The sequence below is a fragment of the Pterocles gutturalis genome, unplaced genomic scaffold, assembly GCF_000699245.1.
Source record: "Pterocles gutturalis isolate BGI_N339 unplaced genomic scaffold, ASM69924v1 scaffold11749, whole genome shotgun sequence".
Lineage (NCBI taxonomy): Eukaryota > Metazoa > Chordata > Aves > Pterocliformes > Pteroclidae > Pterocles > Pterocles gutturalis.
This window is the reverse complement of record NW_010135824.1, coordinates 1-23,895: the sequence shown is the minus strand read 5'-3', so window position 1 is coordinate 23,895 and position 23,895 is coordinate 1. Positions and strand designations below refer to the sequence as shown.

The following is a 23,895-nucleotide window of genomic DNA, read 5'->3' as shown; positions in this document are numbered from 1 at the left end:
GGCTTGTCTCTGGCCCTGTCTGGATGCCCCTGTGCCGCCTGGGGAAAGGAGAGAAGGACTGGGGGCAGGAGGGACCTTTCCCCCTTGCCAGCCAGGGCAGCTGGCTGCTTTGGGTGTCAGGTGAATTGCAGCCTGGGGGCACAGCTTTGTGATGTGCCTGAGCCTGATGGCTCCCTGCCCTGGGTGATCTCTTCTCCCCAAGTACCTCTGTACCTTCCTACGCCCTGTCTCACCCCAAAACCTGCCCGCTCAGGGACCTCAGCAGGTACAAGCATCTCCTTTTTCCAGGGTGATGGTACTACGGCTTCTTTTAGCAGCTGACCTGTGCTGCTGGAGGGGCTTTCACTCCCCTCCCCATCCTTCCTTCATTCCCAGCTGCAAGGTCTGCCCTGGCCACCAGGAAGGTAACTTTGTGGTGCAGCAGCTTTTTGTACGGTCATTCATACAGTTACTTTGCAGAGGAGACCAACCAGCCACCAAACACAGGAAATGTGTCTGGGAATGAACTGTCATCTCTTCCTGCTCTGTTTGTTTGTAGCTCTTTCGCTGGCCTCACTATGGGAAGCTCGTCATGGGAGAAACACTGTCAATTAAGGTTTACAACTGCAGCAAGGTTTTCAGTAACAGGTAGGTCCTTTGGTTGTTCAGGTCACCAGTAGAGGTTGGGGAAGAGACATAGTGGGCTTTAAATTTTCTACTGGGAGTAGAAAATGTTTATTGGTAATTTGGTGGAAGGAAGATGAGCAGGATACAAACTATAGAAGAGGGATGGAGCTGGTTGTTCTGGTGGGGCAGCAGTGCTGTATATATTAAGTTAAATAAGGGGAATTATTTAGTTGTGCTAGAAGTAACAGAGACTACTGAAGGATCCAGATCAGACCCCCAGGTGGGACAAAGGTAAAATAGGGCCCTGAAAAACAGAGCTACAAGGGCAAGACTTGCAGCAGAGTTGGGACCTGCTCTCACTCTGTACATCCACATGGTGACCATGATCATGCTGCACCCAAATTCATCAGTGGGGAAAAGCCCTGAGCCTGTGGCAGTGTGGTTTAATCTTTAAAAAAGACAGCAATTTAAATTTAAAGGATCAGCCAGAATTTCAAATGCTTCTAGGTGGTACCGACACAATACTGTAAACTCAGTGTCTATTCCAGCAGTTGTAAAACACTTCAGGGAAACCCAAGAGTAGAGGTGACAGATTGAGAAATGGTGGTGGAACAAGCAAGGGAGGAGAGGCAAGTCCTTCCAGGACACGTGAAACATCAGGGAAAGGTGCCAGCTCTGATAAGCAAAACGCAAGAACGCAACTCAACAGGAACAATGTTCTAAAGGCAGCTAATAATACAAACCTTTTCAAAGCCATCACAGGCCTGCCAGAAAGGGTGTGGAGGAAACAGAGGAGTACAGCACATGCGAGACACTTAAAGATAAAACCAGAGCAGCAAATGTGGCTGAACTTTGTGTCACTGTTTACTAGATGCTTTCCTCATGGGAGGTGGATCAGAGGAATAGTCTCTTACTAAAATGTCAATAGAAATTTGACAATATAAAATATAAATATAAAATGTCAATATAAAATGTCAATAGAAATTTGCTATAGGACAAATAGATAAAAAAAACCAGTAACATACCACCAGGACCTGATGGTGCTGAGCAAAGAAGTCCAATGGCAAATGACTGGACTGACAGCATCTATCCACACACCTCCTCTGCTGCTGGAGAGCAGAGTAATGGCAGGTGATGGACATTACAGTTGGTCAGCATACTATGATGGTAAAAAATAAATAGAAAGATTGTGGAAGGACAGAAGGGAAAAATTTGTTATGCCCTTGTATCAATCTGTGGTCTCTGAACTTCTTCATGTGCAGCCTTTCTGTGGCAGCAGCACTGACCTGGAAAAGCTGGAGAGGAGGGGGATGAGCGGAGAGACTGTCCTTGGGGGCAGGAGACTAGACAGTGAATGTGTCTCAGAGAAGAGGGATGTGAGAGGGCATATGAGAGATCAGCAGCTCACAGCTGAGGTGACTGGAGAATCATTCCTCCTGTCTTGATCCAGGGCAGACAGTGAAACACTCTAACAGTGGTTTCCAGCAGGCAGTCGGAATCTCTGCTTCATGTGGGGCTTAGCTTGGCTGCCAGCAGAGCTGCCCTGGGGAGATGGGAGGCCAGCGTACCAACTGGCTTCAGACAGCAGTAATGCAAGGTGGGATTAGGAGGGTCTGAATGCAATCCCACATGTGTTACTGCCACATGCAGGGAACCAGATAACCCTTCCCCAAGGAGAAGCCCCTTTGGAGTAGATAAATTTTGTCCCAACTTGCTGTAGACATCCCTCTGGCCATGGCTTTATGTCCTATTTCTGTATTTCCTTGTGTGGAACCTCTGTTTCCCAGTTTTGTCTGGGAAGAGTCACCCCAACTCCTCCGGGTGCCCAAGCCCAGGCTGGCTCCCACAGAGCCCAGGTCTGCCGAAGGGGAGAGCTCCCTCACACTCAGTGGGGGCTGGATCTGCACAAGACTTTAACCGTCGATGGCAGCTCGGTTGCAAGCAGCTGCCTGGGCATGACTGGAGCGGAGGCATGACCTGCTGCAGGGTCAGTGGATCTTGGGTGTTTTGGCTGCCATACCCCCTTATGGAAAGCGCTGCAGCAGTTCACTGCCTTCACCATAGCTCGGAGGGACTGTGAGCAGGAGAACAGAGATCATGGTACTCTCTTCCCCCTGCATGTAGGCACTGATTCTACATATGGTATTACTGCAGCCTCTGGTTTTGTTCCAGGCTTCTTGGTACCCTTGTTCTCAGCCTTCAGCACCTGATGACATCTGGGAGACTGATCCTCTGGGAGGCTCTCATCGACCGGAACCACAGAGTCACCGATGTAAGTCCTCTCTGGGCAGCCTGACCATCAGCAATCAGGAAGGGTTTGTGGGAAACCTTGTGTGGCACCTCCGAGGTGGATTTGAGACTGTGAGGGGGGGTCCAAGGCGCTGCTTTGAGCCTGGGAGAACTGCGGCGTTTGTGCCGTCTCTGCGCAGGGGTGCAGCCACTTCACGCACATCAAGCGGTTCTAGGAGAATCCAGAAGGGCGTGGGCCAGTGTGAGGCTGAAGGTGCCAGGGCGCGTCGGGACCTGCGGTGAGCTTTTGGGTTAAACACCAGTGCTAACTAGATGGCTTAATGATGGTCTGGGGCAGCGTGAGTGTCTCTGACACGTGTCTGCCCTTCTGCTCCATGCCATTGGTCCCACTCCCCTCCCACCCTGGCACTGGGGGCAAAAATGAGCCGTTTCCTGCCAGCTGGGTGTGCAGGCGTGATTCAGTCAGTGCCGGACAATCAGGGATCAGTGCCAGGGCTGCAGGCAGGGCTGGGAGGAGGAGAGGTGGGGGCGGGCAGCCCTGCGATGTGCTGTGTCCCTGTTTGCCCTTCCCACGCACAACCTGACTCTGCCCTGCACATGGCATGCAGCACTGTGGCCACCAGACCACCAGCCTGAGTAGCACAGGCATGGCTTTCCCATGTTGCTGAGCTGGCTGGATCAGGAAGCAGGTCCAGGGGGAAACTGAGCATTTCCAGGATGATTTTTAGCCCAATGCAGCTCACTGCATAAATGTTTGTGCCAGCAAAGGGACAGGGACTAGATCAACCCTTTAGCAGCACTGCATGCTGGCGATGGTTTGAGAGGACCAAACTAGGGTCATTTACACTGCTGTACGGTCAGAGCTGCTCTGCGGCCCAACCCTTTGCCCAAGACTGCCTCTTCCTTTGTGCTAACAGCAGCCCTCATGCTGATGTGCCACTCCAACCAAAAACCAACCACAGTTCATTTTGCTAGGGTAGCTTTTTATTGTGTAGCCCTGCCTGCACAAGGGGCAGTGGGGGATGGAAATAGGGCAAGCAAGACTGGACGTCCATCCAAGAGCACCCTGAGACACTCTCCCTCAGCTCAGCTGGGAAGAGACACGTCCCCAAGGGAGAGAGGCTGCTTCAACAACTGCTTCTTTAGCAAAATGTTTTGCTGTTTCAAGTCTTGTTCTTCTCTGGGACTTGACTTATTTGCACCCCTTTTTTTCACTTGGTGGTTTGAAGAGGTTTTTTTCAGAGCCTCAGCTGTTCACCCAGCTTTATCTCAGGCTTCTGCATCCATCCAGCCTTTGCTGCTGTCTTTCCTGGCCACTGTGCTACTGGCTTTCTTGGACTGTATTTCTCCTCCCAGAAACATGTGTTTTCCAGGGACTGAGCTATGAACCCAGCTTGTACGTCCCCTCCAGCCTGCTGAGAAGTGACCTTTTCCATGGCTGCAATTTTGGCCTATGCTGGGACATTCTTGTGCATTTCTGTTGGTTTGAGATGAGGCTGGTCACCTGTAGACCAAGTGTTTTCAGACTGTGTTGGCTGTGCTGATACCCAACATGCCCCATATTTGCCTGACCGTCCTTCTTCATCACTAATGCTAAGTTGATGTCTCTTGTGGTGCAGACTCTGGGTGTGCTTATGGCTTCTGTGGTGTTTTAAACCAAGCTGTCATGCCTCGAGATCCTCTGACAGCTGTCTTGTGCCTCTTACAGAGAGATCGCTCCAAACCCCTTCACATTAGTTTGCTCTGCTGCAGGGCTCTCCCCACTTCCCTTGATAAAAGTGCCCCAAGATGGCTCTCAGGGGCCTCTCCGTCATATATTTTAGATTTGGAAATTTGAACCAGCTTTTATTCAGTGAACCCTGGACTTTGGGAAGCTGCAGGGGAGGGAGTTTGGTTAACTGTAGCTTATTGATGGCAGACAAGGAGAGTCTGGTATAAATAGGCTTCTTGTGGGGTTGTGGCCCCCTTCCTTCCCCTTCTTTCCACCAGCATCTCACTTCTTTTTTTCTTCCCTTTTTCTGTGACATTTCTGCAGTTGTTTTGTGGCTACCAAGCTCTCAGGGAGTCTTGTTTTCTGTTTGTAGATCTACATTGAGTTGGATTTGCGCTACCAGCCTCCAGATGGCTCAGCTGGGACTTGGGTTGAAGAGGACTTTGTCTATCAGATGAAAGACAGGTACTGAAATCCTGAGAGGAGCAGATTTCCAGGCAGCTTGTACAGCCACCTTTGCCAGTGGCAGCCTTTGGGATGCAGTCCAGCCTCATTTACTCTCCACCTCTGGCCAGGCTAATGCATCTCTGCTTTACAGCATCGATAAGTAAGCAGGGTTCTAGGAAAGAAAATATCTTGTCTTCACAAAGAGCCCATTACTACAACGACCCACTGCGCCCTGGGAGTCCTCTCGGACTCAAGAGCCTTTCTGCAGCCTTCCTGGCTGATGGGAGCAAGACTTTGTGGTTGCAAAGTTGCAGAGATCATGGCTTTGGACTGTAGCAACCTCAGGCCCCCTGTATGCAGGTGATGCCCAAAGCCAGGGAAGATGCGGTGTTTGGACAGACAGGGTGACAGGTCTAGGGACTGTCGCTTCTGGAGTGCCAGAGGCAAAGCAGCAGACACACAGGGTGAACCGTGTTAAAGCATTGCTTAGGAGGACACTCATGACCCTGCCAAAAGCCAAGAAGGAACATGGCTGTGGCACTGTTACTTAAATGCATCAGTGAGTTCTTACTTTTTTTTTTCAGCAAAGTACCTCTTTTCCTTGCAGTTCAGAGTTAATCATCTGCAATCCTGGATTTGAGGATCTGGAGTAAGTAGCCCTACTTGAGTGTCTCAGCTCACCCTCCCAGGTGGAGAGGAGCACACAATCGGCTCATCAGGGCTGATGATGCGTCATGTGATGTGGAGGGGGGTTTGCAGGGCAGCCGAGGGGCCGAGAGCGAGTGAACTGGACAGGAAGGCTGCTGTGCTGGGCAGGAAGCTGGCAAAAGGCCTGGAGACTGATGAGGAAGAGGAGGAAGAAGATTTCTATGATGTGTCCGAGATGGAGGTCTCAGGCATTGTCTTCAGCCCTGTGAAGAGGTATCTATGGCATGCTCTTCTCTCTTGCCCCTGCTTGGGCCCTGGGGTGGAAAGGGAATCCTGCACCTCTTGGCATTCTGCTTCTGCGAAATATCAGAAACCTTCAATCACTATTGGCCCCAAACAGGGACTTGCTCATTCCCAGGGCAAGAGGCTATTATTTGCCAGTGTTTCGATTGCTTCCCTTGGTGGGGGCTTGCTCAGGTCCATGCAGATGAAGAGACTTGCTCACCTGGGTTGTTTTTCTATGCAGCCGCTCCAGACTTTGCTCCGCACGGGACCTCTTTGCCACTCCAGCCCCGCAGAGCTTCCAGGTACTGCAGCGTTGGGTGCGCATCCCTGCAGCTGCCTCTGGCTCCGCAGCTGGTCCCTCGCTGTCTTGCTGTGGGCTTGGGCTTCTCCAATTGCCACATACCCCAGCGAGGCCTCTAGCATCAAGACATCCTCTTGCTTTGTGTGGCTTCCCTGGGCAAGGTGTGAGATTCCCCAAATGGGGGAATGAGTGCTGGCTCCAACATCAGCCAGTCCAGAGCAGAATTTCTTTTTCGGCCATGTAGTTAGCTATGGATGTACAGGAGAAGGGAATCGGCCTGACAGTCACATGTGCCACTGCAAAACACTGCCTGAACAGAGCTTTGGAGAGCACCCAGCCTGGGCTGATGTCTGCCAGCGGGTCATGACAGGGGGTAGAGGGCTGCTGCAGGGGCTTTCTTGGAGATTGACAGGAAGATAGTCTAAAGCTGTGGCTCTGGCCAATGCTCTGACATCAGGTTTATTTGAAACCACTGTGAAGTCTGGAAATGGAGTTCAGTTCCATCTTTTGCCCTGCAGATTTCAGGGCAGGTCTCCCAGCCTGGCAATGGATTTAAATCCTTCCCTGGATGTAAATAAATGTGGACTCACATTTGGGTCTCCTGCTTTTCAGGACTGGGTCCTATTGACCAAGCAAGAAGCTTTTGCAGGGCTGGAATTTCCTACCATCCTTTTCTTGAAGCTATTATTCTTCACCTTAACAACTGCCTAGTTGCTTGTACTGAGAGCAAATATGACAACATTTCTCCTGTATCTTAGACTCTTAACCAGTTGCAGCAAATGAGGTGGCCACATTCCAGTATTTCCAATCGTGTCCATCTCAGTAGGAGTCCAACAGAGGTATTGACAGAAGGTACAAAGAGCATCTTCTCCAAGATGCTCTGTGGACACCACCATGTGGGAGCAATGGTTTTGCATCTCCTTGGGATCAGGAACTGAGGGGGAATAGTGCTGCTGGGGAGGCCACTCTTGTCAAAGGTGCTGGGGATTTAACACTTACTTTCTTTACATGTCTGAAAGAAACAAGGATCTCAAATACCATTTTGGTTTGTCCTGCTCATAGCAGATTTCAGCAGCCATGCTCTTGCCTGCCCCGAATGTCCAGGGCGAGAGGACCCTGCACGTTTGCATACTGGTATCGCTGAAACAAGCTCAAGATGGAGCTGGAAACGAGGAGAGTACTGATCTGAAGGTTTTCTCCCACATTTTCTCAGGTTGGGATTAATATCATTGAAGCACAGAAGCTGGTGGGCGTGAACATTAACCCCTTTGTGGTAGTCAAGGTTGGAGAGGAGAAGAGGCACATGGTGACACAGAAGTCAACAAACTGCCCCTTCTACAATGAAGTATGTGATACAGACAGAGGCTCTGTCCTTGCCCTACCGGTGTCCCAAGTGGCTGGGGCAATCCTTGCAGGGGATGCTCAGGATGCAGCTGCCCTCAGGCAGAGGCACTTGTGGGACCATGTTGGGAGCCTGGGGCACAGCTGTCTTGCTCTTCTCTTTCAGTATTTTTTGTTCGAATTCCACGAGCCAAGAGATGTTTTATTGCACAAACTTATAGAGATCTCAGTGAGTATGTCCTCCTCTTCATCCTTCGTCAGTACAGGCTGATGCTTCTGCATGTAGACGCTGGGAGTGACAGGCAAAGCAAGGGTGCCAGTACCAGCCAGGTTTTCCAGCCAGAGGCATCTGTCCCACAGAGAGACCAAAGAGCCTTCCTGTGGCCACGGTGGGGCAGAGACCAGCCCTGCTCTGAGCCAGCACTGGGCACTGCTGCCTTCCCACCTCCTCCGTGTCAGGTTGTCTCTGCATCCAGTGACTGAAGGGGGCCTCTGGGGCCGTTTCTTGCCCCTTGCCTTGCTGCCCTGCTGTTTTGGGGGCAATTCCCTGCTGCCCCTACCCTGGGGCCTCATCGTGCAGGTTGTGCTGAGGGGAGCTCAGCAGTGATTTGTGCTTGCAGAAAGGCCCAGGCAGGTAGAGAGCAGCCTTCAGAAGTGCCCTGGCCCCAAGTGCAGGGGCTTCTCCACAGCACCGGGGCTTCCCAAAGACGTGGAGCTTTTGTGAAGATAGCTAAACCCAGACAGCACTTCCTTTGCTACATGATCTCCAGCACTTTCCCTGTGAAAGGCTGCATGTCTCTTCTGCTGGTGTGGGTTCAGCAAGCACCGAGAAAGGCTCAGGTTCTGGGAGAGACACTAGCCTGGTAGGGGTATGGCTCTGCCCTGACCCAGCAGGATATGGACAATAGGACTCCTTGCAGTAAAGCAGATCTACCCTTGGTCTGTTGTAAGGGTTTGGCTTATCTGGGGCTGGCAGAAGAAGCTGAATTGTTTGCACATGAATTTGCTTTGGCCCAGGTTTGACTATGGGCTATGGGCTGGTGGTCTTTGTGGGAATGGTTGGGCAGGAATGGATTTGTCCCAGGGCTAACTCAGATGGGTGAATATTCATGAGGAGCTTGCAGCCCCTGCCTGAGCTGTGCGTTGGAACAGGCATCTTTTAGGGGTTCCTGTCCTCCTCAGAGATGCCTGAATGTGCCCACATCTCATGCTTAGGGGGATCTGTGCTGTCTGCAGGTTTTTCACTCAAAGAAAGTACCATTCCTGGGAACGTGCATAGGAACATTCAAGATGGATGTTGGGACGGTGTACAGCCAGCCAGGTATGACCGACTGCACTGTGTGCCTGCTCTCTGACCCTGGCTTTGTCTGAAATTGATGCTTCCTTCATGCTGCTGGATCTGGTGAGGACCCTGTCTTTAAAGCACTTAGTTCACATGAGGACCAGCACTTGCTTCTCCTCCCAGCTGTCTGAGGACTGGTGATACCTCCTGCACCTTCAGAGGCAGGGTCAGGGCAATCTTTGTGTAGACGTAGCTGGGATGTGAAATGGTAACCTGGGATCTCCCCAGGGAACTCCTTCCCTTTCCTCTCAGATCACAGGTTTTTCCAGAAGTGGGCTGTTATCAGTGACCCCACAGATACCCGGGCAGGTGTGAAAGGCTTTGTGAAGTGCAACATCTCCGTCACTGCACGTGGGGATGTTGTGGGCTCCCTTCCCACCTCCTCCAGCAACCGGGATGAAGACATTGAAAGGTAGGTGCAATGCAGTCTTGCATGTCTCTGGGAAAAACAGTCATGTCTCTCTTCACACTGCCTTTTATTACCTCATTTTTGCCTCTTGTTATGAGTAAAGACCCACGGAAAGAGAGGTGTTAAGACCCAGTGAAAGAGAGGTGTTGAGAGGCAGGATTCAAACCTCCTGTCAGTCAGAGCATTTCCCAGCATCATGTTTCCTGGGCTCCAAGAGAGAGCCAGAACATGAATTTGTCTTTCAGGAACTTGCTGCTGCCTAAGAGAGTCCCTGCAGAGAGACCTTGGGCCAGGGTCTGCATCAAGCTGTATCGTGCTGAGGGCCTGCCCAGCATGAGTTCAGGCATCATGGGTGGTTTCTCCAAGATCATAGGGGAGAAAAAAGTCTTTATTGACCCATACGTGCAAGTCTTGTTCTGTGGGCAGCAGGTGAGTCTGCCGGGGGGGTCTGCGTGGGGCCAGGCTGATCCTCCCTTGGCTGTGCGGCAGCATGCGCTGGGCTGGTGCTGCCAGGAGCTTCCACGGGACACAGCAATCCCAACAGAGACAGACAAGGACACCACAAGTCTTTCTGCCTTTGGCTGTGGCCTGAGATGTGTGGCCACGGATGTGTGGTGTCTGGATGAGAAGGCTTTTGTGGGACTTTTGTCCCTGCAGAGAGCTGCACGGGGGACAGCCCCAGCTCTGAGCACAGACACTGGCTGAGCTATTGGCTATGCAGGCAGAGATTTCATATCGCTAAACATAGGGGGAGGGTTGAGTAAATCTTGGTGCAGAAGTCCTCTGTGGCAAGCTGGACTCAGCCTGACACCCTCGGGAGAGTTTGCTGAGGTAATGGCCCTTTTCTTGCACCCAAGGCCAGGGTTTCTTGTCCTGTGATATCCGGTAAGATGACAATCAGTCCCCAGGCAGCCTGGTGGGTCTGGGTGTGCTCCCAGGTAACCCTCTGACACCTCTGGGTCTGCTTCCAGTGTTTCCCTTGGCTGTGCAGGGCACAGCCCGGGGCCTTGGGACAGCCCCCCTTGGTGAAACAGAGAGAGCAATTGCTGGGATGGAGGCAGGAGCAGGGATGATGCCACCTCCAGAGCAATCTGCAGGTGGGACAGGAGGACATGCCATTTGCAGAGAGGCTCTGAGGCAGCCCTTGCTCTGGCTACCAGCTGGGACTGTGTGGCTTTTACGCTTTCTCAGGGGGAAACCTCGGTGGAGACCAGCACCACTGAGCCTGAGTGGAATGAGCAGATCAGCTTCATCGAGATGTTCCCACCTCTGGCCAGGAAGATAAAAGTCCAGGTGCTAGATGATGCTAATGTTGGTGACATGGCCATCAGTAAACACTACATTGACCTGCAGCAGATCTCAGACCCTGGCAGGAATGGTGAGGCCCTGGCACGGCTTCCCCTACAGCAGGGCGTCCTGGGTAGCCTCATGCCATGCACCCTCTGCTCGGCCATGGTGGTCTCCTGGAGGTGGGAAGCAGAAGTGGCTGAAGCACACTCACACCCCAGTGTCCTGGACTGTCTTCCTGGGTGAAGGTCTCTCTGCAGCAGTGCCCTGTGGTGTAATTAGACCCTGTCTCTGTCGCTGCAGGCTTTAACCCCACATTTGGCCCAACCTGGGTGAACCTGTATGGCTCCCCCCAGAACTCGGCTCTGCGGGACATCCACAAGGACCTCAACGAGGGCATGGGCGAGGGGATCTTCTACCGCGGGCGCATCCTCATGGCCATCACGGTGGAGATCTTCAGCAGCCCCAGTGTGGCAGAGAGGAAGCTTGGGGACAAGACAAAAGGAGCCTTAAGCAAACTGAAGCTGAAGAAGACAAGTAAGAAATCCAAAGAGAAAGCCAAAGAACTGAGCCAGCTGCAGGGAGAAGAGGAGACTGGCGGCTCTCAGGAGGCTGTGCAGCCTGGGGAGGTCACTGTGGAGGTGGAAGAGCTTCATCCACTCACTGAGGTGAGTCCTGCCATGCTGGCATGGCTGACCCATGCACAGGCTTCATGGGGATGAGGCAGTGGTATCACTTGCTGGTGTAACAGTACTGGAGCAAACCCAGCTGCACATCACTGGGGGCTATCTAGGGCCCTGTGAGCTCCTGCAAGGGTCGAGGCCACACCCGCTGCCCCAAAACTGCCTCTCACAGTAAGGCTGGGGCATCCCCATGTGAGCTGCCTTCCTGGAGCAGGGAGGGCTCTCATGTGGGTGTTATTCCCAGGGCACAGCTAGCTTTGAGCATGTACTTTTTTCCCCTCTGGAGCTAGGGAGCTGTTAGCTGGTTCTGGGTCTCCACTTGGCCTGGCAGAGGCTGGCAAGATGCAGCTGCACTGGTACAGTAGCCTTCCCTTAGCCTACAAACCTGCTCAGTGGCTTAATGCAAGCATCAGTCAAAGCCATGGCTCTGCACCAACCCCCTGGGATTTCCAAGAAAACTTGTCCTGTGTTCAGCAGCCCAGCAGTGGTGACCTTAGCAGCATTCCACTGATGTCCCTTGGGAGGGCTGGCAGGCACTGGCCATATCCTGGTACTCTCCAAATTTCTGCTGAGGCAGTGTTTTGGCACATGAGGCTCTCAGTCTGATTTCTGTCTCCTTGCTCAGAACGCGTTGGGGAGGAAGGAGGAATTCCTCCTCTTTGTTGCCTTCTTTGAAGCCACTGTGATGAACTCCTCTCTCAACAACAAGCCTGTCAGCTTTGAAGTCTCTATAGGTGGGTATTCCCCAGGGCCCCATGTCCAGAAACTATGGGAACAGTATGAATCTCCCTCTGACAGCCCAAGTCAGCACTGCAGTCCTAAGGTACCAGCCCTTGCACAGCTCGTGCCCCTGAAACAGGAACTCAGGCAGGATGGGGTATGAGGCCAGGGAGTGCACATGGTGCTTTAATTACCTTAAAAGTCTGGATGCTCTCTGGGATTGGAGATTTGCAGTATTTGTATGAACAGCCTATTTGGGGCGAGTAGTTGAAGCTCTCTTGGGAAGTGGGGGTAAGAAGAGGTAGAAGGTTTTGGGAGCAAGCAAGGGTAGCAGAGGAGGGGAAGCTGGGATACTGGGGCTGACCATGTGGTGCTGAAGGGCTGTGACGGTGGGTGATGGGGAAACAATGGTAGGAGAGCAGGTCCAAGCCCCCACCTGCTAAGCTTGATGGGTGGAGATGCTTGATGCTGAGAAGTCTTCCTGAGTGACTGCTGCTGACCCATGTAGATGTGTAGATGGCAGTTAGCAGGCACTTGGTGGGTGGAGCTGGTGGAACTTGAAGGCATACACAAGGACTTCCTTGCAATTGCCCAGCTCCCTCTCAGACTTCTTGGTTGTCCATTTGATGCTCTGATAGTTAGACCCTACCGAACTGCTAGTTCCAAAAGCAGTGCATGCCTATGTGCTTCTCTTGGCAGGATGATTGCACTGACATTGCAAGCTAGCAAACTTTAATGGTGATCCCACTTATCTGTTTACTGTTTAATGCTTAAATTCAAGGAAACTATGGCAAAGCTGAAGAGGTTGTGACCAAAGTACAGAGAAAAGCGGAAAAGGGAGAAGTGAAAGAAGAAAAGCAGCCTTTGCTGGACCTTGGTTCAGATGACAAGCTGGATGTTGAAGTTCTGGCCTCAGTTTCAGTAGCACTGAACAAGTCGGTGACAAAGAGCCAGAGACCAGAGCCCATGGACTATGACAGGTGAGTCTTCTCCATCCTTCTTTGTCACCTGCCATGGTCCTGCCCCAGCTTCCCAGGCTGGTTATGCCACATGTTATTAGAGGTCTGCTCAGCAATGCAAACGCTGTGCAGGTGCTTCTCCTCTTTGTAACTGTGCAGCTTGCCATGGCCCATTAGCCTTATAGGCCCTATGGTGTCTGCTTGGTGTGTGCAGGTGGCCAAGGACAGGGTCCCAGGGAAACTGACCCATCAATAACAGCAGTCCCTTTTCTCATTAACAAGCAGCATCCTAAGGGCTTGATTCCAGTGAGGAGGAAGGAGAGGAGTACTCTGGTACATGCTGTCCTATCTTGGGCAAGGCAAGACACACACACAAGCTCTTCTGATTATATGTTTGCTCTGGGAACACTGCCTGGTTTGTCCCACAGGCCTGGAAATGTCTTAGTGTTTGTGTTGTGACTCCTGTGCCTGCTACTACTGTCTCATAGCAGCAAGAAATCTCAGCAGCATCTCACGCTCCTATCAGTCTTTCATCTGGGCATGTGTTGCTCTCTCTGCTAGAAACCCTGGGTGCTAGTTTGGGATGGCAAAGGGCAGATCCAGCAGCTTGCATCCATGTGCAAAGTGCAGGGACCAAAACAGTTGATTCTCTGTGAGAAGGAGAGAGCTCAAACACTGCTCCCTGTGCTGGCTGAGCAAGCGCTGCGTTGTGACGTGGTATGTGCTTTTTGCAAATAGCAACTATAACCTCCTGTGCCTGCTGCCCTCAGGTTATACAGCTGCCTGCCCATGACGCATGAGAAACCCTGCGTGTACGTGTGGAGCTACTGGGAGGATCACACCTGGAGACTCTGCATTTCCAACTGGATTGTCAAGCTGGCAGAGCGCCTGGTGGTGGGCTCAGAGTGTCTGTCTGTGGCACGGTCCATTCTAGTGTGCTCTCCTTGTAGCACATGGAGTTGCTCTGTGAGATGTTTGCCTTAAACATCCTCACCCTCCATGTGAGTCCCTGTCTCTTGCAGGGCTCAGTCTCACCTGCCCTTTAGATGTGTGGGGTAGGGCAGTGAGTGCAGAGCCACTGCCCGTGCTGTGCCGCAACCTGGCCATGTCTCCTGGAGGTGTGAGTGACATGGCATCCATGACAAAAAGCTCCTCTGCTGGGGAGATGCTGCTGCAAGTAGACTCTCAGCCCCGGGGCCGTCAGCAGGGGGTGCCGTCTCTTCCCATGGCCTCGTCTTTCCCTTTTGGGCTTAGAAATCTGAAAGCAGAGCTTGCCAGTGTGTTTCAGTGGCTGCTCAAGGGCTGAGACACAAGGTGTTGTAACAATTAGTGTTAAGGTTATCCTCAGGATCCAGAGCAGCAGCGCTGGCCTGCAGCACTCTCACAATCCCTAACTCTGCAGAAGGCCACAAGCCATCTGTGTCAAACACTTCCTTGCAATGTTTCACTCTGATCCTGCAGACAGCCACAAGCTCCCTGAACATTGTGCTTTCCTCACAGGAGCAGGGCCTGAACGATGTGGAGAAGCTCATGAGAAGGCCAAAGGCTAAAGCAGAAGAGCGGCTCAGAGAGGTGCTGGAGGAATTTGTAGCTGGATGCAGGTTAGCACGTCCCTGATTTCCTCAGGTTTCTTGTTTTCAGGTTAGGAGGTCATCTCATGTTCTGCCTGGGCTGCGTGCAGCCTGCTCTCTCACCTTCTTGAGGTGGATGAGCAGAAGGAAACCAGGAGGACTTGAAGAAAGGATCCTGTAGCTCTTCAAGCTTGAAGAGGAGACCCCAGCCCTGGGAAGCACAGGGGTCACACACTGCAGCCTCGATGTTCCTGGACTTCTGGGTGTTTCCTAAATGTTAGGACAGTTCCTTCACTCTCTTCAATTACACAGACAAGAGACTAGCGTTTAGATACTGTGACTGCCTGGTGGGGTCGCATATGCACTTCCATCCCCAGTCTTGTTATAGCGATGGTAGAGAGGGAGCCTCAGGTGCTGAGCAATCCTCAGTGTACATTCCAAATCAGAAATCTTGCAGAAGAGAGGGCATTGCAGAGTGTGGGGGGTTCTGATGCATTGGATTAGTACCAGGGACTTGGAGCTTGTGCCCCTGCTTCGTGGGCTGTGCTCTGCCTGCTGGGTACTGGGCATGCAGAGCCTGTGCTGCTTTTCTCATTGCAGGCAATATTCCCTCAGTGCAGAGAGAAAAATCATGACACATCCAAACAACCTTGACAGATGTCGGATGAAATACCTGACGTGCAACATTGTAAGCTGTGGGACTTGGTGGTGGTGGTGGGAGCCCATGCAAGCCCTGCTCTGGGGGATGCTTCTGGAGGACCATGCTAAGAAAGAAACTTGGGGCACAGACTCATGGTATCAGTTGTAGGCTTTTACTGCAGCATCTGGCACTTCTGCTCAGATCAATACAGTTTCCAGCACTACAGTTTCCAGCACAGGAAACAAAGACACATACTGGCCATGGCTGCCTCCAGTTTCATGCAGATTCATGCCGTCTCCTTCCTCTCCTGTGGGGCACGTGTGGTTGAGCACATGCATGTTGCTGCCCAGTAGGTTGCTGGAAGCCTTTTGGTGCAGGCTATTCCTGCAGGAAGTTTTAGGGAAGCTCACTGAGACCCGCTGCCTCTGGAAACTCAGCCCATAGGCTGGGTACCCATCCAGCACATCTACAGCAGCCATCCATTTGCCTGTCCCCAGAGAGGGCAACATCTAAGCACTCATAATCCTGCAGAAAAGGCCAGCTAGCTAAATGAGACCACAATTATCCTCACACCACAGCAGAGCATGGCTGTAATCACAGTCCCCATCAGACTACAAAGCTTCGAAAGGCTGACCAAAAAACAATGACAGCAGCAGGAAACAATTTAGGCATGTCTGGGTCCCAGCTCCCTTCCCTCTGCCTCCCTGCATATTGTCGCCTGAGCTATAGTGAAGGTACTCTGGTAAGTCTGAGACTCTCTGAAAGAGAGAACCAACCCAGAAGGTGAGTTTTGCAGCCTTGTCAGTCCATACTGGGTTTGCACCCTGCATTCCTTCTGCATTTCACTATTAGTTTTGGTTTGTCACTAAGTTTCTCCTCGGATGCATACACCATCAACTAATGGATGTGAAAGCCCAGCCCTGTCTTCCAGTTTCCTGCATCTTTGTATTCCTGTACTTCTGTGGCCTCAAGTTGCCCCTTGTGCAAAGCCTCCCCAGGCACTATCTGGAGCCTTAGATGACCATCTTCTGAAATGTTTATTCCTTATACATCTTTCTGCCTCAAATGATGCAAAAGCTCATAGACTTCTGTTACTGGCTGGTACAGGCAGAGCTGGTGAGTTACTGGAGTCTCCAGTTCTGGCACCCTTCACTAAATTGCTCGTGACAGGTTCACGGAAGTTTGTTCTCAGCAGCTGGGGGGTGAGCTGTGGTGGAGGTCAGGGTGTGATGGGGCAGGGTGGGCGCAATCGGCACAGGGGTACTTCCCCATGAGGGGGGCCAGTGTGGCACGCCTGGTCACGGCCAGGCGTGTAACAGCCCTGCTCTCTGTTCAGATCCTGTACGCCAAGCAGGGGCTCCGTGTGAGGCGGCGGCTGTCTCGAGCCAACGTCAAGGAGAAGGTTAAGGAGACAAGGAAGGTCCTGGCAAAGCTACGCTTCATGGCGAAAGAGGTACAGCTGCTCCCGAGGCACCACATTCTGAGCAGGAGAGGGCATGTGCAAGGAGAGGGTGCTGGGCTGGGTGCTGAGGCTCTCGCTAGCCTGAGTTGGGGCTTTTCCTCTGCTGTCTTTTCTTGTTATGTAAAATCCCAAGTTCCAGCTGCTGGAAGTTACCGTATTTTATGTAATGGAAAAATCTCCTACGAGGGCTAAGGCTTGGCAGCTTTGCACGGCTGTTGGTGACAGAGCAGCAGCCTAAGCAGCTCAGCAGTGACTTGGAAGCTGAGCTGGGCCAGCTCCAGGCCACCTGGGACCCCTGCCCACACTTCCACCAGGAACCAACCCTGGACACTTTCTGCAAATTCAGACTTGCATTGCATCCATAGCAGAGACTCTCCATTTTCAGAGTTACACTGGCTCTGTTTAAATTAACTCCAGAAAATCAGTGCATTCATGTAGCATAAACCAGAATGCAATGTTTGCTGGAGTTAGGTGGACAGATGTTGTTGCAGTTTGGAGAAGTTTTTCACTAAGTGAAGTAAAATCATTTTCACACCTTCAGCTATGTGAGAGTAGACTTTAGCATGAACAAGATGTCACCCCTCACGTCACCAGGATGAGAAACTGTCCACAGGCTGGCTGCAGCTGATCCCCAAGACAGAGGAACCTCCTCCCATTTTGCTCCTTGCAATTGGGTGGGGATGTTGCTGTCTCTGTAGAGTCAGCCCTGCACATACACTTGCCCTTTTTAGTCGCTGTTTGAAGCCTGGTGGTCTTGGTTTGGATCAGTAATAAATTGCTTCAGCTACTTGTGTACTGAAAAACTGCAAGTACAAGTACCAAGTACAAATGGAAACACTAATGGTAGGGAAACTGAGACAGGGAAGAGAATTTAGATTAGAGTTTAAAAGAAGTCATTGCTTCCATCTGTGCATTTCCTTTATTGCAAGTCCTGCTCTCAACCTGAACTGCAGCTTTACACTGGGCACCCATGCTGCTGGGATGGCAGATAATGTGGTTCCTTCCCATGGAACAGCACTTGGGCTCATGTCAAAGGGGTGGGGTAAAATGCCACTTCTCCAGACTCATGGGGGCTCCCTCTCCCCCTACTGGTGTTTGTGATGAAAAACAAGGTGGATTGCAAATCCCTCCAAGAAACCTGCTGTGCTGGTTTTGGCTGGGGTAGAGTTAATTTCCTTTATAGCAGCTCCTCTGGTGCTGTGGTTTGGATTTGTGCTGAAAACAGTGCTGATAACACGGGGATGATTTCGTTACTGCTGAGCCGTGCTCACACAGCATCGAGGCCTTTGCTGCTCCTCACCCCACCAGCGAGCAGGCTGGGGGGGCACAAGGAGCTGGGAGGGGACACAGCCAGGACAGCAGACCCCCCCCGACCAAAGGGATATTCCACACTGTATGGCATCACACTCGGCATGTAAATCTGGAGGAAGAAGAAGGAAGGCAGGGGGAAAAGGGATATTCCACACTGTATGGCATCACACTCGGCATGTAAATCTGGAGGAAGAAGAAGGAAGGCAGGGGGAAACACTCAGAGTGATGGTGTTTGTCTTCCCAAGTCACTGTTCTGTGTGATGGAGCCCTGCTGTCCTGGGGATGGCTGAACACCTGCCTGTGATGGGAAAATCTGGGAAGTAGTGAATGAATTCCTTGTTTTGCTTTGCATGTGTGTGCAGCTTTTTCTTTACCTATTAAACTGTCTGTATCTCAACCCACGAGTTTTCTCACTCTTCACTCTCCTCTCTGCTGATTCTCTTCCCCCATCCCACCAGGGGGAGCGAGTGAGTGGCTGCGTGGGGCTCAACTGCTGGCTGAGGTTAAACCATGACACCCGCAGAGCCCTATTGAAGGGCCAAGACTTTCAGAAGCATGTGTCCAATGTTAGGGCCTTCATTTGCTTCTGGATCTCCAAAGCACCATTCAGCCAGCAGTCCTTTCTGTGAGATGAAGCTTTCACTGTGCCAGTGGAGGGAGCACAAGATATGCGCTGTTCCTCTGCTGTGATGTTCCTCTCTCTCCTCCCTCCAGCCCCAGTGCACGCTTCCTGATGTACTCATCTGGATGCTCAGCAACAACAGGCGTGTGGCATATGCAAGAGTTCCTGCTCAGAACATCCTCTACTCAGTAGTCAAAGAGGAGAAAGGCAAGGACTGTGCGAAGATACAGACTGTTTTTATGAAGGTAGGGTTTATACCAAAGCAGTGTGCTCTTGCTTGCTTCACTCTGCTTCTCCCTCCTCGGTCCCAGACCTCCTTCCTGAAATCCTGGAGTTCACAAGGAAGCAGTGCTTGATCCCCCACTGCCTTTTGCCTCTGCCAGTGTGGTGCTCTGTCTCCTCTGCTATTCGGGCATGGCTGAGATGGGAAACCTGCAAAACCTCCTGTGCTTTCAGGTCCCTGGCTTACACACTGGTGAGATCTTTGCCAAACTGGAACTGTACATGTGGCTTGGGGTAACCAAACATGCGAAGAACTGTTTGGCGGAACTGCCTGAGGAGTTCAAGTACCTCTCTGAGAGTGGACAGGAGATAGCCCAGTTCTTGGCATACCGTCCTCCAAGCTGGCTCAGCAGGGATGGTGAGTGGAGATGCCACTTTTCCATGGCTTAACTGTAAGCAGAAGAGCAGGGAGGTGAGGGGCCCTGCCCCAGGGTCAGTGTCCAAGGAGTAGGACCCAATCTATCATCTCCACATCATCTCCAAAGCATGACTGGGACAGGCAGGTCCAGTTTTCTCTCACAAGAATGTGCTTGCAACCTCACAGCTGGAGCAGCAGGCAGGGTGGGTGCTTTGTAAGCACTGAATGTGCTGCCAAACTGGCAATGGGCATGAAGCCTAACATTTCTCTGAAGCCTGGTGGTGCTCCCCACAGCAGCTCACTGCACATTTCACATGCCATGTCCTTCCCAGAGGTGTCCAGGGAGCCTGCTGAGCTTGTCTTGCTTGGCCAAACCTTTTGAGATGTGCTGTCTTTTTGAGAACCATGGTGAGTGCCCCTAGAAGTGGTACCTGTTCTTTGTGCCCTCTCCTACCCGGCTGGCCCTCTTAATGCATTTTTTGGCCTCACACAGGGCTGAATTGGGGAACTGGGATCTCTCTTCTCTTTTTCTTACCAGATTTCAGCTATTTCCAGCTCCGAGCCCATCTGTATCAGGCTCGAGGGATCCTCCCTGCAGATGACAATGGCCTTTCAGATCCATTTGCGAGAGTAGTGTTTTCAACTTACTGCCAGACTACCAGGGTGAGACCACTTATGCTCTTGCTTCTGCCTTCTTGGGGACTTGGGGAGAGAAAAATCATATCCTCACTGCCATGTTGAAGGCCAGTGCTGTGGCAGTCCTCCTGGAAATTTTGTAACTCCAGGCATGAGGTATTTGTGTGCTCTGGGCAATGTGACTATGTTCAGGGAACATTTGACAAATCATTGAGCATGGTCTCAAAGGTTGACTGGCATGTGCTAGTTGGCCTCAAGTGCTGATTTCACATTTTTACCATCTCCCCTCCTGCTAGGTGCCAGCTGGGTTTGGCTGCATGGGAGAGGGCATCAGCCCACGCTTCCTCACTCTCTTTACAAAGTGCTTGTGGTTTGTTTTGACTGGCTGTTGTACACTCAGACCTCCTGTCTCTGTCTGCAGATGCTGGAGGAGACGCTGAGCCCCCATGTGGAATGAACTACTTCTGTTTGACCAGCTCATTATTGACGCTCATACGTCTAGATGAGCAGAGGAAATCAAAGCAGAGGATGGCAAGGGTGGAAGAGCAATCTTGTGCTGTCCCAGATTGTCTGGAATTAGTGGTGGTCTTTTCTCTGAGGTGGTGAGATAACACAAGGGTGCTTTGACCCATTCCCGCTTTCCTGCAGGGCTCCCCTGAATTCCTTGGCCAGGCCTTTGCCGTTCCACAGGTGAAGCTGGTCGATGAGCCATATGTCAAACCTGCCTTGCAGTTCTTTGATTTCTACAAAGGCACTAAAGCAGCGGGAGAGCTCATTGCCACTTTTGAGCTGATTGAGCTGGATTACAGCAGCTATTTGGAGGTAACAGGCTTGTAGGAAGCCGCGCATGGTTGCCAGCTCTCAGGGGAGAGCTGTGTGGGTGAGGAGCTGGCTGCATGGGGCCCACCAGAGGATTCCACGTTGAAAGCCACATCTGGCTTTCAACTGAAGGGAGGGTGAAGTGGCAGTGCCTGTGAGCACAGATGAAGAGGGGAGGGAGATGGGGCAAGGCATGGAGTAGAAATGACTTTCATCACTTGGTGTGCCCTGGTTCCACCTGTTCAGCCGTCAGTGCCTGAGGATGTGGAGCCCAAGGAGCCCAACTACCTGGGAGACCCCTGTGCTGGACGGTTCATCATCCCTGAGGGCATCCGCCCAGTGCTGAAGGAGTTTCACATAGAGGTGAGCTTCCTTCTACTGGGCTCCTCCCCAGAGGGCTACCCCAAGCAGACAGCAGAGCTGGCCTGTGCAGAGGACAGAGCTTGGGGAGGGCATTGGGTCTGGAGCTCAGATGTGCCTTTGAGGCCTGAACACATGTCAGAAAGGGAGGTGCTTGACATGAATGAGAAACTGTCTCAGCAGTTTGGTGGCTGGGTTCGGAGAGTGGCCTTATGACTCTCCTGTGGTCTGTGTCCTGTGGGGTGAGGGGGTGGCAGCACCAGGCAGGGTTGCAGGCTGTGTGGCTGTGCCGTGCCTGGGATGTCTCGAGCAGCCAAGCTGCTTCATGTTGTGCTTCAGATCCTGTTCTGGGGCCTGCGAGACCTGAAGCAGGTGAACTTGTTCGAGGTGGATCAGCCTCAGGTGATAACAGAATGTGCTGGCAAGAAGGTGGAGTCAGAGGTGATTGTGGCCTACAAAGAGAACCCCAACTTCACTGAACTGGTCAAATACATGGACGTGGTGAGTGGGAAGGGGAGTCCTGCTGTGCCAGAGAGAACCATGGCCATCCTGCACCTGTGCACTGCCCGTCTGCATGAGGCAAGGTAACAGGAGGGGAGCTGCCCCCAGGGTGTTGCTCTCCTGTGGCCACATGGTTCAGCTGCAGATCAAAACCTTTGTGAAATTGCCCACCAAGAGCAGACTCAGGCATCACCTGTCACTGCAAGGCTTTGGTTTTTGGGCAGAGCAGCAAGGCACCATTAGACCTCCCCACGTGTGGTGAGGCTGCCACACCCTTGCTCCCCATGAATGGTTCTTCTGCAGGAGCTCCCGGAGCAGGTCTACCTGCACCCTCCCCTCAGCATCTTCGTGGTGGAAAAACGGGCGTTTGGGCGGACTGTGTTGGTGGGTACCCATGTTGTGTCCGATGTGATGAAATTCTCTCCCAGAGAGCTGGAGGAGGAACCAGAAGATGTACCCAAAGGTGAGCTGCATGGCAAGGTTCCCATGGAGGCAGCAGGGAGGTTCTGCCAGCGGCAGGTATCCCTGGCCCTTTTACTCCCCCTAGCCAGGTAGCAAAGTCCTCTCCTAAGAGCCATAAGATGCCCAGCAAAAGTACAGCATGGAGCAGGTTAGGGTTGGAAGCAGGCTGTGATCCTGGTCTGTGTCACTCAGCTCCAGACTGGTGTTTGGGAAGCAGCAGCAGCCAAGTGATGGAGTGCTGTGTAAGGGCTAGCATCCCTCTTTGGGGATGGCAAAGGGCAATTTAGAGACTGTTTTCTCCAAGGTTAGCTTTAACATTTGCCTCCCCACCACACTGGCGGGACTCGTCATCTGTGGATGTGGCATCTTCTTGGGGTCTCTTTCCCAGGCACTGTTTGCCTTACATTTGTAGAAAGTAGAGGAGGGAGAATGGCTTGTGAAGATGTCTTACTCCAGGAGGACAATTAGCTGGGGCTTGATACTAGATAGTAACTTGTCCTTCCGGAAGGTTTGTGTCTAGAATTGGAGGTGTTTACCCTGGGAAGGACTATTGCATTCACCTATTTCAACCCCCTGTATCCGGGCTGGAGAGCTGTCTCCAGTGAGACAGCTTTGGGGGAGCTGGTCCACTAGGACCAAGGATTGAAAGGTTTACACTTCTCTTGCATCTCTCGCATCACTGTGTCAAGGTCTGTTCATTGGGTAATGGATTCACTAAATATCTCTGTGATAGCAACAGCCAGAGCTCCTGATCTAGAAGTGTGTAAATATATACAGCACAAAGGGAAAGAAGCAAAGGATTGATAGATCTGGGGTCATTTCTGAGTAGGGAAGGTGTATCTCATAAAACTTAATTCCTGGGAGTCAGCAACAAGCGTGTTGATGATAGTTGCCAGTCTCAGCACTGTACTTGGATTTCCAAAAATATTTTTCCGGGGTCTGCTATCAAAAGCTTTAAAAGCAATCACACTATGGTGGGGTAACAAGAAGGGTTTGGAATAACAACTGGCCAAAAAGTAGGAAACAGTGGGCAGAAATAAATGCAGGGAAACATGAAGCTCTTTCTCTTCATCTCAGCTCGGAAAGTCTCATCCCAGCATCTTTGCTCTCAGACTGTGGTAAACATTGGCCCGGCAGCTGGTGACCCAGGTGCCAGCACTCACGCCCTGAGACTTGTGAAGGTGAGTGAAGTGTTTGGCCCAGCAAGTTTTGAAGTTTGAAAGCCAAACTGAAGGTTACAAACAAAAAAAGTTCAGAAGTTCTGAGTTAGGTTTCAGCCACCAGTTTTTGTTCTAGACCTGAACACCCCTCTCTCCTGCCTGTTCATTGGCACTGTGGCGTGTCTGGGCTCTGGCACAGGGAGGAGAGCTGTGTTGTCTCATGTCTTGAAAACTGCTGCTTTTGTACTAAAGCACAAAACTGGGTCTGCAGGTAGCTTTGCATCTCCTGTGCTCTGCCTGAAAGCTGAGCCTTTGGCAGAGGCTCCCAGGGCACTAGAGAAGGGTGCGTAGGTGTCCTGGGTGGTCACTTCCTCCTTCTGAATGCTTTTCTCTGTTCTTTTAAGGCTCCTCTGAAGAAAATTCCTATCAGTAAGCTTGTAAAGGAGGACGAATATGAAGAAGAAAAACCAGAGCTGGAAGAACTGGATTGGTGGTCCAAGTACTATGAGTCCCTGAAGGAGCTGTATAACCAGGTAATCTTTTGTGACAGATGCCTGCAGCAGGGAGAAGTGGCTGCATTGGCTTGAGGAAGATGTTTTCAACAGCACTGAGTGCCATAGGAGCCCTCCTGGCATGGATCTGCAGGAGGATGTGGGATTCCTGTGCACATGCCTGCAGGGCTGTGATCTTACTGAGATGTGGTGGGATGGCTCCTGTGACTG

General features: G+C 51.8%; 1 protein-coding gene across 1 annotated transcript; it reads left to right on the top strand.

Moving 5' to 3' along the window:
* Positions 1 to 538: 538 nt before the first annotated feature.
* On the top strand, positions 539 to 23,706 carry LOC104468052 (fer-1-like protein 4; the record flags this gene model as incomplete). The annotated part of the gene is made up of 25 exons (XM_010082055.1): positions 539 to 627; positions 2,779 to 2,878; positions 4,941 to 5,032; positions 5,622 to 5,663; positions 5,774 to 5,935; positions 6,189 to 6,249; positions 7,462 to 7,593; positions 7,756 to 7,818; positions 8,826 to 8,910; positions 9,184 to 9,343; positions 9,586 to 9,769; positions 10,532 to 10,718; positions 10,931 to 11,295; positions 11,936 to 12,044; positions 12,812 to 13,010; positions 13,760 to 13,880; positions 14,490 to 14,590; positions 15,161 to 15,248; positions 16,537 to 16,653; positions 20,520 to 20,693; positions 20,937 to 21,053; positions 21,390 to 21,551; positions 21,855 to 22,014; positions 23,091 to 23,194; positions 23,578 to 23,706. Coding segments are annotated over 25 exons (3,303 nt in total), but the record flags the coding sequence as incomplete, so codon positions are not given.
* Between the last annotated feature and the right edge of the window lie 189 nt (positions 23,707 to 23,895).